The sequence below is a fragment of the Symphalangus syndactylus genome, chromosome 3, assembly GCF_028878055.3.
Source record: "Symphalangus syndactylus isolate Jambi chromosome 3, NHGRI_mSymSyn1-v2.1_pri, whole genome shotgun sequence".
Taxonomy (NCBI): domain Eukaryota; kingdom Metazoa; phylum Chordata; class Mammalia; order Primates; family Hylobatidae; genus Symphalangus; species Symphalangus syndactylus.
Window position 1 is genome coordinate 10046380 of NC_072425.2, and position 16189 is coordinate 10062568.

Consider the following 16189-nt stretch of genomic DNA (forward strand, 5'->3'; position numbering starts at 1 on the left):
GAGGAGCCTGGCAGGAGGCCGGGGCAGCAGGGACTCAGCTGGGAGCTCTGTCCTGCCCCTCCTGGGGTTTGTAAGATGAGCCTGGGCCATGGGGTTCCACAGCATCCTGAAAGCTACCCTTCCTTCTCTCCTGACTGGTGGTGAAAGAAGGAAGACCCAAGGAGAAATAAACAGGATTTAATATTACGGATGAGAAATGAGAGGCAATGGGCCCAGGGCGTGGGAGAGCATTTTCATGCAGAGGTGATAGGAAGAGCTGCAAATAAGAAAAACTGCAGTGCCGCGAGGGTGTGGGGCGGGAGGGGGAGGACAGCTGACCCATGGACATGGTGGAAGAGGGACAAAGGTGTCAGGCACGTGGCTGCCACTCTACAGAACACCCTACACTCAAGGGATCCGAGGGCTCGCCATTCTACAGTAGACAAGCCCAGGCTGTGTCCTCTTTGGCGAGCTGCACATGGCCTCTCCAGTGGATCCAGTCCATGGGGGACAACTGTGGCATCTGTGCTCACAAATACCCCATCAAGGTCAAGCCCAAGGGTGAGAGAGCACTGGGCATTCACCATCAAGGAGCTTGTTCAAAAGGTTAAAGGAGAGGGTTATTGATGACAAACTCTGTGACCCTATCATTCAGGACAGTGCTATTTAGTAAAGTGAGTCAGATATCCCAATGTTTACCTCCTAGGTACCTCTGAATTCTCACCCAGTGGATTTATTTAAAATAAGGGTCCCATGGCTTATATGTCCCTTCACCAACCATCCCAAGTAGTCTGCTCATGCCCTCCAAGATCCCAGCCAGAGTTAACTCACATATTCATCTGGATTGGGGTCCTGCGACTGTGGGGTGTCAGGTACTGCAGTGTCACAGTCAGGGCTGTAGTGCTCACAGTAATCATAAGCTGCCCGGTGGTCCGAGACAAAGAGCAGCTGCTGGATGTCACCCTGGAAAAGAACAGACGCTCATGAAAAAGCAGCTCACAGAGCACTCGCATGGGGACCTGGGAGACACAGCCCCATGCCTTGAAGCAGGGCAAAGTCCAGACCAAGCCACGAGACGAGCTTGTCCTCAGAGCCAAACATTCTCCCTAGAAGCTGCCACTCACAAAAGACATTCAAGCTAGGCTGGCCCATCTATCCATCCATCCATCCATCCATCCATCCATCCATCCATCCATTCACTCATCCATCTACCCATCCATCCATCCATCCACTCATTCATTCATCCATTCACCCATCTATCCACCTATCCATCTACATCTACCAGTCCTTCCATCCATTCACCCACCCATCCATTCACCCATCCACTCATCCATCCATCTATCCATCCATTCACCCATTCACCTATCTATCCATCCATCCATAAACCATCTATCCCTCCTCCCATCTGTCCACTCACTCACTCATCCGTCCATCCATGCATCCATCCATCTGCATATATACATGCTTCCATCCATCTACCTATCCATCCATCCATCCACTCATTCAATTCATCCATTCACCCATCTATCAACCTATCCATCTACATCTACCAGTCCTTCCATCCATTCACCCATCCATCCATTCACCCATCCACCCATCCATCCATCTATCCATCCATTCACCCATTCACCTGTCTATCCATCCATTCATTAAACCCTCTATCCATCCACTCCTCCATCCATCTGTTCACTCATTCACTTATCCATCCATCTGCATATACACATCCTTCTGTCCATCTATCCATCCATCCACTCATCCTTCAACCCATTCACCCATCCATCCACTCATCCATCTACCTATCCACCTATCCATCCATCCACCCAGCCATCTATCCACTCATTAATTCATCCATCCATCTATCCATCTAGATACATACATCCTTCCATCCATCTGTCCATCCCTCTACTCATCCTTCCACCCATCCACCCATCCATTCATCTGTCTATCCACCCATCTACCCACCCAGCCATCAATCCACCACCCATTCACTCATCCATTTATCGACACCTGTTGAGCACCTGCCAGATGCCAGTGCAGTGCTGGTAGCTTTTGCCTGTTGTGAGAAACAGCCTGCACTCTCACCCACCCTAGATCCCGAGGGCTTGGAGGTACCCTGCCTCCTTTGCCATTACCCCTCAACCACTAGAGGAGAGAGTATTTTTAAAGAGGTGATGTCTGGTTTATCAAAAAGTTAAAACTAGAAATACCATATGACCAGTAATTCCAATCTCAGGAACTGAAACAGGTGCATAAACAATTCACCCAAATCAGTTCACCCTCCAAACAAAACAGGGACTCAAACAAATAAATGTATACAAGTGTTCATAGTAGCATTAGTCACAATGGCCAAAAGATAAATGCAACCCACATGTTTACCGACAGCTAAATGGATAAACAGAGTGTGGTATATGCATAGAACGGAATAGGAATATCATTCAACCACAAAAGGGAAGGAAGTACCGCCCCACCCTACAAGGCGGGTGAACCCACGCTGCTAACAACTGAACTTTCGGATTCATTGTGAGCAGCCTACAGTCTAACTGTGTCAGCCAGGAAAAGCATGCAAGCACTTATTCCTTCTTCCTCTAACCACAATGTGTAAACAATTTATTCCATTATTCTCTCACCATGATGTGTACACAGCAGAAATAAAAGGGCTGCTACTAGGAATAAGAAATGCAGGTCTCATAAACGCTATCTGCAGAGATGAAGATGACAGGCACGCTAGGAGTCACCCTGGCAGCACCCTGGATGTTCCAAAGCAGAGGATCTTTTGACCATAATCAGATGCATAGAAGCTGACCAATACAGTAATGCTTATAGTAATGACAGTGATGACGATTTAGATCATGTTTACCACAGATCAAGTACTAGGTAAAGAGCCTGCATGTGGTCTCTCTGTGCCCTCAAGAACCCTATGAATTGTGTCCGACCAATCCCCACTCTACAATAGAGGAAACCGAGGCTCTGTGAGGTCACCTGTCCAGGGTCCCCCAGCGGGTGGGGCAGGATCAGCCCAAGGCAGCCTGCAAGATGCCAACCACTGCGCGCCCCACCACACTCAAGGGAGGGAAAGGAACTTGGAGGACCAGGTCCGGGTGCTGGCATCCCGCCACCGGAGACGGTGCCGCAGGCAAGGGGACTTGGGGCAGGGCCAGGTGCTGGGTGCCCTGGGTCTGAAGCCCATCTTGCCACCCTGCATCACATCTGCACACTTTTCCAGAGCCACAGTAGCCAGCGGGCTACAGGGTCAGGGTGCCCAACCCCATCTGGAGGATGGCAAGTTCTCCACGGTTCATCCGAGCCTGGTTCATCTGAGCCGTCACTCCATCCAGGCAGAGGCACCACCTCCCCCCGCCGAGGCCCCTCTCTGGGACAGGAGGAGTCTAGTGACAGCTTTGTCTCTGCCATGAAGACTCTGGCCTGCAGCCACGGTGGCTGTGACATGGTTTTGTGCTGTGTACTTCTGACCCTGGCGAGTCACCCTCAGTCCCAGGGTGCCAGTGTTCTGGGAAGGGCTGGGAGACATTCACAGCTGTGAGCTCTGTGAGCACACCCATCATTGTTCCGAGGGCTGCTCTCTTCCACGAAGACTTTTGGTGTGAGGGTCTGGCCACAGCAAGACAGGCACTGAGACTTGGATGGAGCGGGTGGGAGGACCACAACCACCACGCACACGGGCGGGGCGGAGGGAATCCCAGCCCGCAGGCACACTCGGAAAAGCAGCAAGCTCTGTGCTGCCAGACAGGCCCGGCCTGCACGCCAGCTCCAGCCGTTGCCTGGCTGTGTGGCCTGGGATGAGCCCGCTCACACACACGTCTCTGCTCCCTGCTTTCTCTCTGAAAAACTTAGCATAAAACAGCAGCATCGGCCTCACAGACCTGTGGAGTCCTCCAGGTAAAACTCCTTGTATACAGAAGGCACTCAAGAAGTAATGCAAAAGATTTTGAGGTCAATGGGGGAAGGCATGTGCTCAGGAAAAGCCCTCAGCGGGCAGTAGGTTTGGATGAACTGGGGGTCAGCAGAAGGCTGATGCAGGACGCAGGGTGGGGGCCCAACAGCAGGTTGAGGCAGGGAAGAGGCCACAGCAGCCAGGACAGTCCTCCTGAGAGGCGAGGGAGTGGTGCGAGGCAGGTGCCGAGGGGAGGGAGTGGTGCGAGGCAGGGGCCGAGGGGAGGACCCTGGGGCTCAACAGGAAATGGCTCTCAGCACCAAAAAGGGGAAGAAAGTGGGGTATGTGTCTGTGGCTACCGTGGGTGACCCCAACTTGTGTTTAAAAACCTCAAATGATGAGCGAGGAGCTCAGAACCCTCCCCAAGCCCATCCAACTCTCAAGGCAGCTCTGCCAGGTGGTAAGTTCCTGCTCCTGACTTCAGCCGCACATCCACATCCATACCTGCCCACCTTTCTCAGCACCACTGTGCCATAGCCCAGCCACAGCCCTTCTGCCCACCTGCCCCTGCCTCGCCCCATCCAGAAGGGTGCAGCCAGGGTTCTGAGATCTGTCCGGTGCCTGGGTGCATGCCAGCACCCATTCCCTTGCAGGACTCAGGACTCACAAGGGAAATTTCTGTCACCACCATTTAACAGATAGAAGAGGCTGGGACAGGAGACATCACTGGCCCCAACTGCAGAGCCACAGAAGCAGTGGCCAGGACCTGGAGCCTATGCATGCAGTGGGGCCCCTGACACTAGCTGACCCAGCCCTGCCTCCCCTGTCCCCACATCTCAGAACAGATGGAGCAGCACAGAGACGGGTGCTCTTCCCGCAGGCATCAGGCCCAGAGCATGGGGCGTCCCTGGCCGTCATGTACCTACTGCCTCATCTGAAGTTTCAGGGACTGTAACCCCCCACATCACCCCACATCATGGACAGCACCGCCGAGCCCCCTCCAACCCGGGTCCTTCCTCTCCGCAGGATGCCTCAGGACAGTGATGCCTCAGGACAGTGATGCCTCAGGACAGCGGTGCAGGAAGCAGCTGAGGGTTGGCGGTCGTCGGGAGCTGAGCTTGCACCTGTTCCCTGGGCTGGGGCATCTGCTGGGCTGAGGAGGGCGCTGGGTGACAGGTTCCTCTCCTTCCAGACTTCACCTCGGGGGCTGTGGCCCACAAAGGGACAGAGCACAGGGACGGGGAGTGACCGAGGACAGCTACCTGCTGCTGCCCCCTGCCCCTGAGACCCCATCCCAGCAAACTGGAGGCATTTTGAGGAGGAAGCAAGAGTGGGGCCCTGATGAGCACAGCCCTCAGCATTTCACACCTTCCCTCCCTGACACCAACCCTCAAATGGGATGCCCCACTCTCCACCCCGAGGCCAGCAGAGCTGCCCACCTGCCCCACCTCCCTCTCCCTCTCCCTCTCCCTTGCTCTCCCTCTTTTTCCTTCTCTCTCTCCCCCTTTTTCCTTCTCTCTCTCCCCCATCTTTGGATGCTAGAGGCTCCTGACCCATATTTCAAATTCTCCAGCAGACAAGGAGGAACAGTGAATCAAAACCACATACTTTTATTAAGCAACATGACTTCTGGATCAAATTTCGTCCAGTTCAAATAAAATATGTTCTCCTTTCAGCTGGCAATTTGACATCTGAATATATGTTCTCCAAAGGCACTTCAAAGAAGGAAGAGAAGCCTCAGGGGCCTTCAGGGGCAGCTGTGGTGCTGGGCCCTAGTGCACCCCTGGATCCAGCTCTGCTTCCCCAGAAGCCTCAGGCTCCTCGGATCATGGGTATGTCTGGCACAACCCCGTACCCCAGGGTGTCCAGCACAGCGGCCATACCTTGCAGGTCCTGCATAAGGCGCTGGCACTGGTCTCAGGGCATGTGGGCACACAGCACCCAGGCACACCTGCACGACCATCAGGGCCCAAGGCTAGGTAATGAACACCCACAAAGGGGTACAAAGCCTGAGGTGTCCCCAGGTGCCCTGCACTCTGATCCCAGGCTGACCTAGCCCTCAGCTAGCCCTGCTTTGTGGGCTGCCCACCACACCCCCAGACTGCAGCAGTGAACAGACAATAAGTAGGACAGGGCATGAGGCCCCTTCACTTCCAGTGCCCCCTTCTCTGCAAATGCACATGCTTCGTTCGAATCATTTCCCCACCAAATCCTCAGGTGGATTTTCACACTAGAAAGAGCCAGTGTGTTCTGTGGGCACCACTGCCAAAGGGCAAGGGTCTGCCCAGCCCTACACCACCCCCATGGAGGAGAAACCGAGGCGCAGATGCTAGGGCTCAGGCTCAGAATCCTGCAGAAGCAGGGTCACTCTAGACCTGGGTCCTGGCCCAGGGCTCTTTCCAGCCCACCCACTGCTTCTTCCCTACACATGCAGGTGAGGGAGGGGACCCTGAACACCTGGGTGCCCAGCAAGGCTGTCGAGGAGCAGGAGCTTCTCTGCGGGAGCCCAGGCAGTTGGGGCCGTAGTGAGGGATCTGCTTCAGGCTCCAAGACAGAGCAGATGCCTCCCCTGAAGCCCAGCAACCTCCCACGGGCCAGCCCCATGGCTGCACGAGCTATTGCTGCTTCTGTGCCACCTTCCAGGCAGGGCTGAGAAGAGGGCTCCGTGATGTCTGCGCCCCCACAAGGACTGGGAGGAGGAGGAGCAGAAGCTGAGGGAAAGGCTGTAACCCACCCTGCAGGACTCCAGTGAGACACCTGCCTCTGCCCTGGGCCATGCCTGGGGCCACCTGATTCCTGCAAGTCCAGAGGCCCAGGTGCATGGGACTTCCAGCTCTGCCCTCACGGCTGTGGGTTGGTGGCTAGTCCACTGTTCAGAGCAGAGACGAGATAGTGATGGGATCCAAACACAGTCATGGGGTGCCATGGGGTGACGAGAGGCACAGAACAGCCCTAATGGGGTCATGGGGGGTCCTGGGCAGCCCTGTATGGGTGCTATGGGGAGGTTACAGGGTGGTCCTAGATGGGGTACTATGGGGGAGCCTGGGCAGCCCTGGATGGGGGTCCCATGGGGGGGAAACCTGACAGCCCTGGATGGGGACAGTTGAGGGGGCTCTGGAGGGTTATCATGGGGGGTCCTGGATGGAGACAGTGAGGGCCACACTGAAGTCCTCCTGCATCCCTGAGACCCGTGTCCAACACTGATGAAAGATGTGATGGGTCCAGGGTGGAGAGAGGCATCTTCCATAACTCACGCGAAGCCACACACTGTGTCCTACTCAGCAGATGACACCAGCGGAACCCTGGCACCCCCAGAGACTCCATGTGGTGGGTCTGGGGGGGCCTGGGATTCAGGAGTCATAAATGCTCATGAGATTCTAAGATGCGGCCAGGACTGGAGCCGCCCCTCACAGACCTCAAAGCAGCCGTGGATGCGGAGACGTCCGTCCTTCTGTCAGTGGTACCCTGGCAGTTCCTGAGCCTGTACTCCTCCTTCTGGAACATTCACTCAGAGTCAGCTCCTCTCTGGAAGCCGTGTCAGCATGTGGAGACGTCCAGCCCAGCCACCTACCAGCCAGGCAACCAGCCCCTGGGAGCCACAGTCTCCCCATTTCATCACAGGAAATCTCAGCCTCCCCTGACCCCCTCCAGGCTGTGTGGACCAAACACACAGCTCTGCCCGAAGCTCAAGAAAGCCCTAGGCAGAGATCTGCCCTGGTGCCCTCCGAATCCTTCTCAACCCAGGGCTTCCGGCAGCCACTCCCCAGTGTGCTGGAGAGGGCATGCCCACCCTGGCCGCCATAATCTGGCACACACTGCCTTTCCAGTACAAAACTAGGATCATAACTTCATGTCGTATGCTGAGAGCATTTTCACACTGCATCCTGTGATACGAAACCAAGCTTCAAACTACAGACCAGGAAAACTGGTCGACGAAGCCTCCTCTCCTGGCAAAGCCTTGTGCGGCACTGGCTGGCGGGAGGTGCTGGCGGCCTGGAAATAAAGGGCCGGGGGCTGGTGGGCAGCCCCTGCTTGGGCTTGGGTGAGCTCGTGGTTTTTCAGGGGATGGGGACAGGAAGCTGGAGCTTGGGGCTGGGTCACAGTGAGCATGCACAGCCAAAGAAACCCCAGAGAGACCTCAGCCTGCAGCCTTCCAGGACCCAACCCTGGGCCTCTAAGAGGCTGGCTGTAGGTCAGAATTGCCCGGTGGGCCATGCCCTGACCCTTCCTGAGGCACTGAGGCACCCCAGGAATTTCTTAGCTGCAGCTGCCCTCTCAGACAGGTGGGCTCTGACCCCAAGAACCTGCAAGCAGCCTGACCACGACCTCAGAAAGGTCCATGTTCCTCACAGTCCCCCTCCCAGGTGCCATCAGAGCCCCTGGCACACAAGCACAAGGAGCCAACATGATGCCCTGCCCAGCAGTGGCCCGTGGCTCTCCTCTGATGTCACATCTAACTGCCAGGTTTCGTGGCACCCACCCAATCCCTGAGCAGGGCAACAGGTGTCACCTCCGACCTTCCTCAGACATGCCCCGTCTCCACCCTTCGTTGCTCCTTTCTCCCCATCCTCCGTCCTCCTACCAACGATGGCAGCCGCCTCGTTCCTGAGCCGCCCCCTTGCCCTGGAAAGGCAGAGGCCGATCGCCACCCAGGATATGGAGCATGATGCGCCGCCTTGCCCCTGTCCTGCCCTGGCCATGAGATAAGCGTGTGAAGTGCTGTGTCTCACTTGCTGCTGTCCTCTTCATGCTGTTTTCCAGCTCCTGCAGGGCCAAACGCCCACTGGACGCAGGGAAGCCCAGCCAGCAACCCCACACTTGTAGGCCCACGGCCCGCTTGCAGGCCAAGCGCCAGGATCTGGGGTTGCCTGGTGTGTTGTGTGACTGTGTGTGTGCGTGCATACCTATGTGTGCGTGCATGTGTCCAGTACTGTGTTGATGCAGGTGTGCACATGTGTGCAGGAGGCCATATGTGTACTGTGCACACGTGTTTTGCATTCATGTGTGCGGTGTGTGTGTATGACATACATGTGTATGTTGTGTGCACAGTATACATGCATGTGTATGTGTGACATGGGTGCATGCACGCACTTTTATGCATATGTATATGGTATGGCATGCCTTGTGTGCATATGTGAATAGGCATGCATGTGTATGGCACACATGGGTCCTGGCACAGCACTGGAGATGGCCCCGAGGTGCCTGGGACTCAGTCTCCTCCCTCAAGAACAGCCCACAGGTCTTTGAGGCTGCTTGTCCTAAGCCCGCCCCACTTCCCCGCTCCAACGTGACAGGTTGTGTTGACATGTCAGATATCCTCAGCGTGCACCGCCTGTGCCCGGCACGCTTCGGGAAAGACCCTGGTGTTTCACACTGACCCAATTCCCAGCCCTACCTCACACCTCGGCAGAAGGGACTTTCCTTACAGGCCTGGCCCTACTCCCATTCTTGCAGCGCCCCCCACCAACCCCAGAAGGAAGGCAAGGTCTCCTTTCCACTCTCCCATCCCCATTTCACAGATGCAGCAATGGAGGGTCTGAGAGGCAGCGCCACTCTCACAGGGCATATGGGAGGAGGGCTGACTGGGGCTCCTGAGTCTCTGCCTGCGGCCCCCACAGTCCTCACCCCAGGGCTGCCCACCTTGGAGTCAAGGACATCGTGCCAAGTCATACATCCTGCACACAGAACGGCCGTGGGCTCGCAGTTCCCAAAACCTTGTCCCATTGCCCACACAGCCCTAGGAGCAGGGGCAGGCACCTGCCCAATTCGCCTGGCAGATTCAGGCTTCTCCTGTTCCACGTCTTGGCTTCCCCGGGCTGAGCCCCTGAACCACTCTGTTTAACTTTCAAAGCCAAGACCCAGCACCAGCGGCCCCGGACAGCTGGCCCTGTGGCTGCCCAAAGAAGCAGGTGGTAGCCGTTTTCATGCCATTCCTCACTCTGATAACTGACCACTGCTTCCCCCTTTACATTCCTGGATTCTGCCCCCTGCCAGGTCATTAAAGTGCCCTGGAAGTTTCCGCCACCAGGCCGGGGTCATTACGGCCATTCCGCTCTGCTGCAGAGCCTCTGCCCACGGCGCAATTGGCGGCCACGTTCGACGGAAGATGGGTCAGCGGCCACGGCGGGAGGATGTTGTCCTTGGCTCTGGCAGAGACGGGAGCATTTTGCTGAGAGAATCAGTTCTGCCTTTTCTGCTAATGAGACCGCATCCAGGCTGCGTTTCTGTTGTGAGCTGAGGAAATTGCAAAGTTTTCATTGGAGAGCCTCGTAAGCCTGGGGCCATGGAGACGGGAAACATGGGGCTCACCAAATTAGAGGCTCCCGTGGCCGTGGCCCCCAGCCCGGGCTGCTTCTCATGGTGCTGCTCCCTCTAATCGTATGCTCAGTGCCTCCTCTGCCATTTAATCGTGGACTCCTTTCAACCCAATGCCCCCATCCCTGGGTTGAGCCAGCCCCCCACGACTGCCTGGCACCCAGGCCCCCTCCTCGTTCAACCGAAAGAGGCTCTACAGGAATCCCAGCTGAGCACTCTGCTTGTCCTGCAGATTTTATCATCTAATTTTAGCCAGAGCACTTCGTGCTGGTAAACAGAGAGACACAAATAATTATTTAAGACAAACCCTTCTTGTTGGAGGCTGTGGGAGAAGCAGTCAGCAAGCATGTTGTCCATGAGAGATTGTTCTGCCACTGCCAGGCCCTGCCACAAACCTCCCCTGTCCCGGCAGGCGGGCACGTTGTCCAACCTCCCATGCAAAACGCAGCCCAGCTGAGTTAACACGCCAACTGGGAGGGACAGAGGCTGGGAGAGCCACGGGCAGTGCTAGGGCCTGGAGCTGGGTTCACCTGGGCCCACATCCGAATTCTGCCCCTTGCTGGCTGAGTGATCTCAGGTGTGTTTGCAAACCACGTTAAGCCATGCTTCCCCTTCTGAAGCAGGGGACGGAACAACGCTGGCCCCAGAGGCTGCTGGGAGCGTGGAGTCCGGCCCTGGGCTCTGCAAACAGGAGCTAAGAACATGACTGCATTCCCCGCAAGTACGGTGCCATCATCAGCAGTCTCTTGCACAGGGCTTCCCTCCCGCCGGGCCGGGCGGATTCTGACAGACACGGCCAGAGCAGCCTGGCCGGACGCCACCGGTGCCCCTTCTCCACGAGCCACTTCCTTGACGTCCTTGGCGCTGCGCACGTAGGAGACCACCAGATTCCCCCATTCCAGCTGCCATGGGCCCAAACCAGTCCCATTGACAGTCTCGCTTTGATATTTTTCATCCATGAGTCATACAAAATGGAAAAACAAAATGCCCCCAAGCCAGTGAGGTCTAAATAATTTTTTCCACGGTTTTCACAGCACCTGTGAGAACGAGTTTCACACTATTAACGAGAGTGTTAGAGAAATATTTTCATGTCGTCGGAAATTACTTTCTGCTATCCCCACCACGTCCCCACTCGCTGCCTCCAGTCCCAATCCAATTCTCACCTGCAGCCACCAGCCCAAGACGTGTAGGGTCAAGTCTACTCACAACAGCTCTGGGTGCGAGGCTGCGAAATGACACATCTGTGTCTCCATCATGGAGGCGGGCCGCATGGGTGCAGAGAAGGGGCATGATCAGGTCACAGCCTCATGCACACCCTGAAGCTGGCCACAGGGACTAAAGGGTCAGCTCAGCAAACTCGGAGAGGGGGCCTCATCTCTAGACCAAGGGACAAAATGGCAGCACCAATGGCAGGGGCTAGGGGGCAGGTCCACCTCCTCAGACTTGCTCTCTCCAAAGGGTGTGGGTCCACCTCCTCAAAGACTCGCCATCCAAAGGGTGGTGACCTCACAAAGGCCTGCACTTGTGACTCGGGTAGTGCATGCCCGAGCTGCTCCTTCCTTCTCCACATCCGGACTTTCGGAGCAGCGGGCCTGCAGACACTGTTTTATGGCACACGGGGCATCGCTGAGCACAGGGGACATTCACTCGGTCCAGGCTCCCCAGAAGGAAGCCACCTGACCCTTGGCAACACTGCCCAGAGAAGAATGGCACAGGGGAGGCACTGACCACAGGAGACCTGGGCACTGGGTCCCTCCCTTGTCATCTGCGAGGATGTCAGCATATGACTAATTACTCCAGGCCTCCAGTTGTTGATAAAAGAGGATAATAAGATCTACCTCACGGAGCAGAGGACTAAACGGGATTGCACCAGAACACTGCCCATAGCAATCAGCATCCACTAGCACAGGCTCCATGGCCACCACCAGCACCAAAACCACAGAACCACCACACTGCTAGCATCATGACCACCACCAGCAGTGCTACCAGCACCAAAACCATAGAACCAACACACTACTAACATCATTACCACCACTATCACCACCACCAGCATCACCACCATCTTCATCACTACCATCACCAGCATCACCACCACCATCATCACCTCCATCACCATTTCCACTATCATCACCATCACCACCACCATCATCACCTCCATCACCATTTCCACTATCATCACCATCACCACCACCATCATCACCTCCATCACCATTTCCACTACCATCACCAGCATCACCACCACCACCATCACCTCCATCACCATTTCCACTATCATCACCATCACCACCACCATCATCACTTCCATCACCATTTCCACTATCATCACCATCACCACCACCATCACCACCTCCATCACCACCTTCACCAGAATTGTGGGGAAAAGAAAGAGAGATCAGACTGTTACTGTATCTATGTAGAAAGAAGTAGACATAAGAGACTCCACTTTGTTCTGTACTAAGAAAAATTCTTCTGCCTTGAGATGCTGTTAATCTGTAACCTTACCCCTAACCCTGTGCTTGCAGAAACATGTGCTGTGTCGACTCAAGATTTAATGGATTTAGGGCTGTGCAGGATGTGCTTTGTTAAACAAATGCTTGAAGGCAGCATGCTTGTTAAAAGTCATCACCACTCCTTAATCTCAAGTACCTAGGGACACAAAACACTGCGGAAGGCCGCAGGGACCTCTGCCTAGGAAAGCCAGGTATTGTCCAAGGTTTCTCCCCATGTGATAGTCTGAAATATGGCATAGTGGGAAGGGAAAGACTTGACCATTCCCCAGCCTGACACCCATAAAGGGTCTGTACTGAGAAGGATTAGTAAAAGAGGAAGGCCTCTTTGCAGTTGAGATAAGAGGAAGGCATCTGTCTCCTGCTCGTCCCTGGGCAATAGAATGTCTCGGTGTAAAACCCGATTGTATGTTCCATCTACTGAGATAGAAGAAAACCGCCTTAAGGCTGGAGGTGAGACATGCTGGCGGCAATACTGCTCTTTAATGCACCGAGATGTTTGTGTATGTGCACATCAAAGCACAGCACCTTTTCTAAACTCGTTTATGATACAGAGACATTTGTTCACATGTTTTCCTGCTGACCCTCTCCCCACTATTACCCTATTGTCCTGCCACATCCCCCTCTCTGAGATGGTAGAGATAATGATCAATAAATACTGAGGGAACCCAGAGACTGGTGCCGGCACGGGTCCTCTGTATGCTGAGCGCCGGTCCCCTAGGCCCACTTTTCTTTCTCTATACTTTGTCTCTGTGTCTCTTTCTTTTCTCAGTCTCTCGTCCCACCCAAAGAGAAACACCCACAGGTGTGGCCGGGCAGGCCACCCCTTCTAGAATCACCATCACCACCACCTTCACCAGCATCACACCATCACAATCACCTCCATCACCACCTCCACCAGCATCACCACCACCACCACTATCACCTCCACTACCACCATCACCAGCATCACCCCCACCACCACCTTCACCAGAATCACTATCACCACCACCATCACCTCCACCACCACCTTCATCAGCATCACACCATCACAATCACCTCCATCACCACCTCCACCAGCATCACCACCACTACCACCATCACCTCCACTACCACCTTCACCAGCATCACCACCACCACCACCATCACCACCATCACCCCCACCACCACCTTCACCAGAATCACTATCACCACCACCATCACCTCCACCACCACCTTCACCAGCATCACCACCTTCACCACCTTAACCTCCACCACCACCTTCACCAGCATCACACCATCACAATCACCTCCATCACCACCTCCACCAGCATCACCACCACCATCATCACCACCATCACCTCCACCACCACCTCCACAAGCATCACCACCACCACCATCACCTCCACCACCACCTTCACCACCATCACCTTCACCACCACCTCCAGAAGCATCACCATCACCACTGTCACCTCCACCACCACCATCACCACCACCAGCATCACCACCACCACCATCACCTCTACGACTACCATCACCAGCATCACCACCACCACCAAACCATAGAACCACCACACTACCAGCATCACCACCACCACCAAACCATAGAAACACCACACTACCAGCATCACCACCACCACGACCATCAGCTCCATCACCAGCATCATCATCACCACCACCACCACCATCATCACTTCCACCAAGATCACCATCACCACCATCACCATCATCACTACAACCATCCCCTTCACTATCACCACCACCAGCATCACCTCCACCACCACCACGACCACCAAAACCATAGAATCACCACACTACCAGATCATCACAACCAACACTACCTCCATCACCACCATCACCAGCATCACCATCAGCAGTATACCCATCACCACTACCATTATCATCACCACCAACACCATCATCATCACCATCATAACATTCACCACCACCATCACCATCATCGGCATATCCAGCACCATCAACATCACCATCACCTTCACCACCACCATCACTACCATCATCATGACCATTACCACCACACCACTGTTATCATCATCATCATACTCACCATTAATACCACCATCATCAGCATCATTATTACCATCATCACCACCACCACCTCCTCCGCCACAACCACCACCACCATCAGTCGTCCTAGATCCCTGAGAAAGGCTCACCAGCCTTTCCCGAACATGCCTCTGTAGCATGAAGGCCTGCAGGAAGGCAACCAGCTCTGATTGTTCATTCTTTTGTTCATTCAACCAGTATTTTTTGCATCTCTCTGATAAGTCTTAGGGACATAAAGATGAAAAAATCTCTGTCTCTGACTCTAAGTCTCAAGGGAGAAGCCTTGGGAGGCAGCACAGGAGCAACAGACTTTGCTTGCGAGGTCAAGGACAGCGGCATGGAGAAGGTTGCTCAGAGCTGGGCCTAGAGGAGGAGAAGGTGGCTGCTACAAGGTTCACATCCCATCACTGGTCTCAGTCTGCCATGGTCTCATCCCCTCTCCTCTGGACAAGACCCCACACTGGGGCCACCCACTCTCCACTCCACCCACCTTCTCTGTCCCGGGTTCAGACCCCAGTTCTTTCTATTCAGCTTCCATTCAGCACAGTTTCCAGACCTGAGATCACCCTGCCCTCTGTCCCTAACACCACCTGTGACCGCGTGCATTCCTGTGGCCGCCGCACCACACTGATGATCGTTAATAGGTATAACACCCACAAACCCCTAAGTTTTTTTCATATAAAACACTTCACTGCCGCTACTCCTGGCCCTGCGCTTGTACAATTGTTTTGAACCCAAGTGCAGAAGCTCACGTTTATCCTGATTGAAATTCATTTCCTTGGTTCCAGAACATAGCCTCAACTTGAAAGATCTTCTGAGTCTTCATTCTGTCAACCAGTAGAGTAAGGTGACTGCACCTATGATGGGGACGGTGACAGATGGCGACTCTCGGGTGTCTCTGCAAATCAACCATCGTCAGGAGGACCTGCACTTCTCTGTGGAGCACACACAGCCCTGCTGTGGCTGCAGCCGAGAGGGAGGAGCACTCTGGGGTTATGTTAGGAGCCAGGCTGCTCCACACGCGCCCCACCATCACACCCTGCAGTGAGGAAATGGGCCTGTGACCCAGCCTCCCTGACAGCATGAAGCCAGTGGTGTGGGGCTCAGGCATCCTGCTAAGAAGACCACGTGGTGTGGCTCAGACTGCCTCTAGGGTAAAACTCACTATGGGACATGAGAGGGGCAGGGTGTTGGCCGGGTGCGGTGGCTCACGCTTGTAATCCCAGCACTTTGGGAGGCCGAGGCGGGCGGATCATGAGGTCAGGAGATCGAGACCACGGTGAAACCCCGTCTCTACTAAAAATACAAAAAATTAGCCGGGCGTGGTGGCGGGCGCCTGTAGTCCCAGCTACTCGGAGAGGCTGAGGCAGGAGAATGGCGTGAACCCGGGAGGCGGAGCTTGCAGTGAGCCGAGATTGCGCCACTGCACTCCAGCCTGGGCGACAGAGCGAGACAACGTCCCAAAAAAAAA

The 16189-nt window shown here is 54.9% G+C and overlaps 1 protein-coding gene across 2 annotated transcripts in view; it reads right to left on the bottom strand.

Annotated features, from left to right (window-relative positions):
* COL5A1 (collagen type V alpha 1 chain) overlaps positions 1-16189 on the bottom strand; it is a 210114-nt gene that overhangs the window by 120209 nt on the left and 73716 nt on the right. For both annotated transcript variants that reach the window (XM_055270439.2, XM_055270438.2), the window contains exon 5: positions 811-942. In XM_055270439.2, coding sequence (XP_055126414.1) covers positions 811-942 — 132 coding nt within the window. The remainder of the gene's footprint in view (positions 1-810; positions 943-16189) is intronic.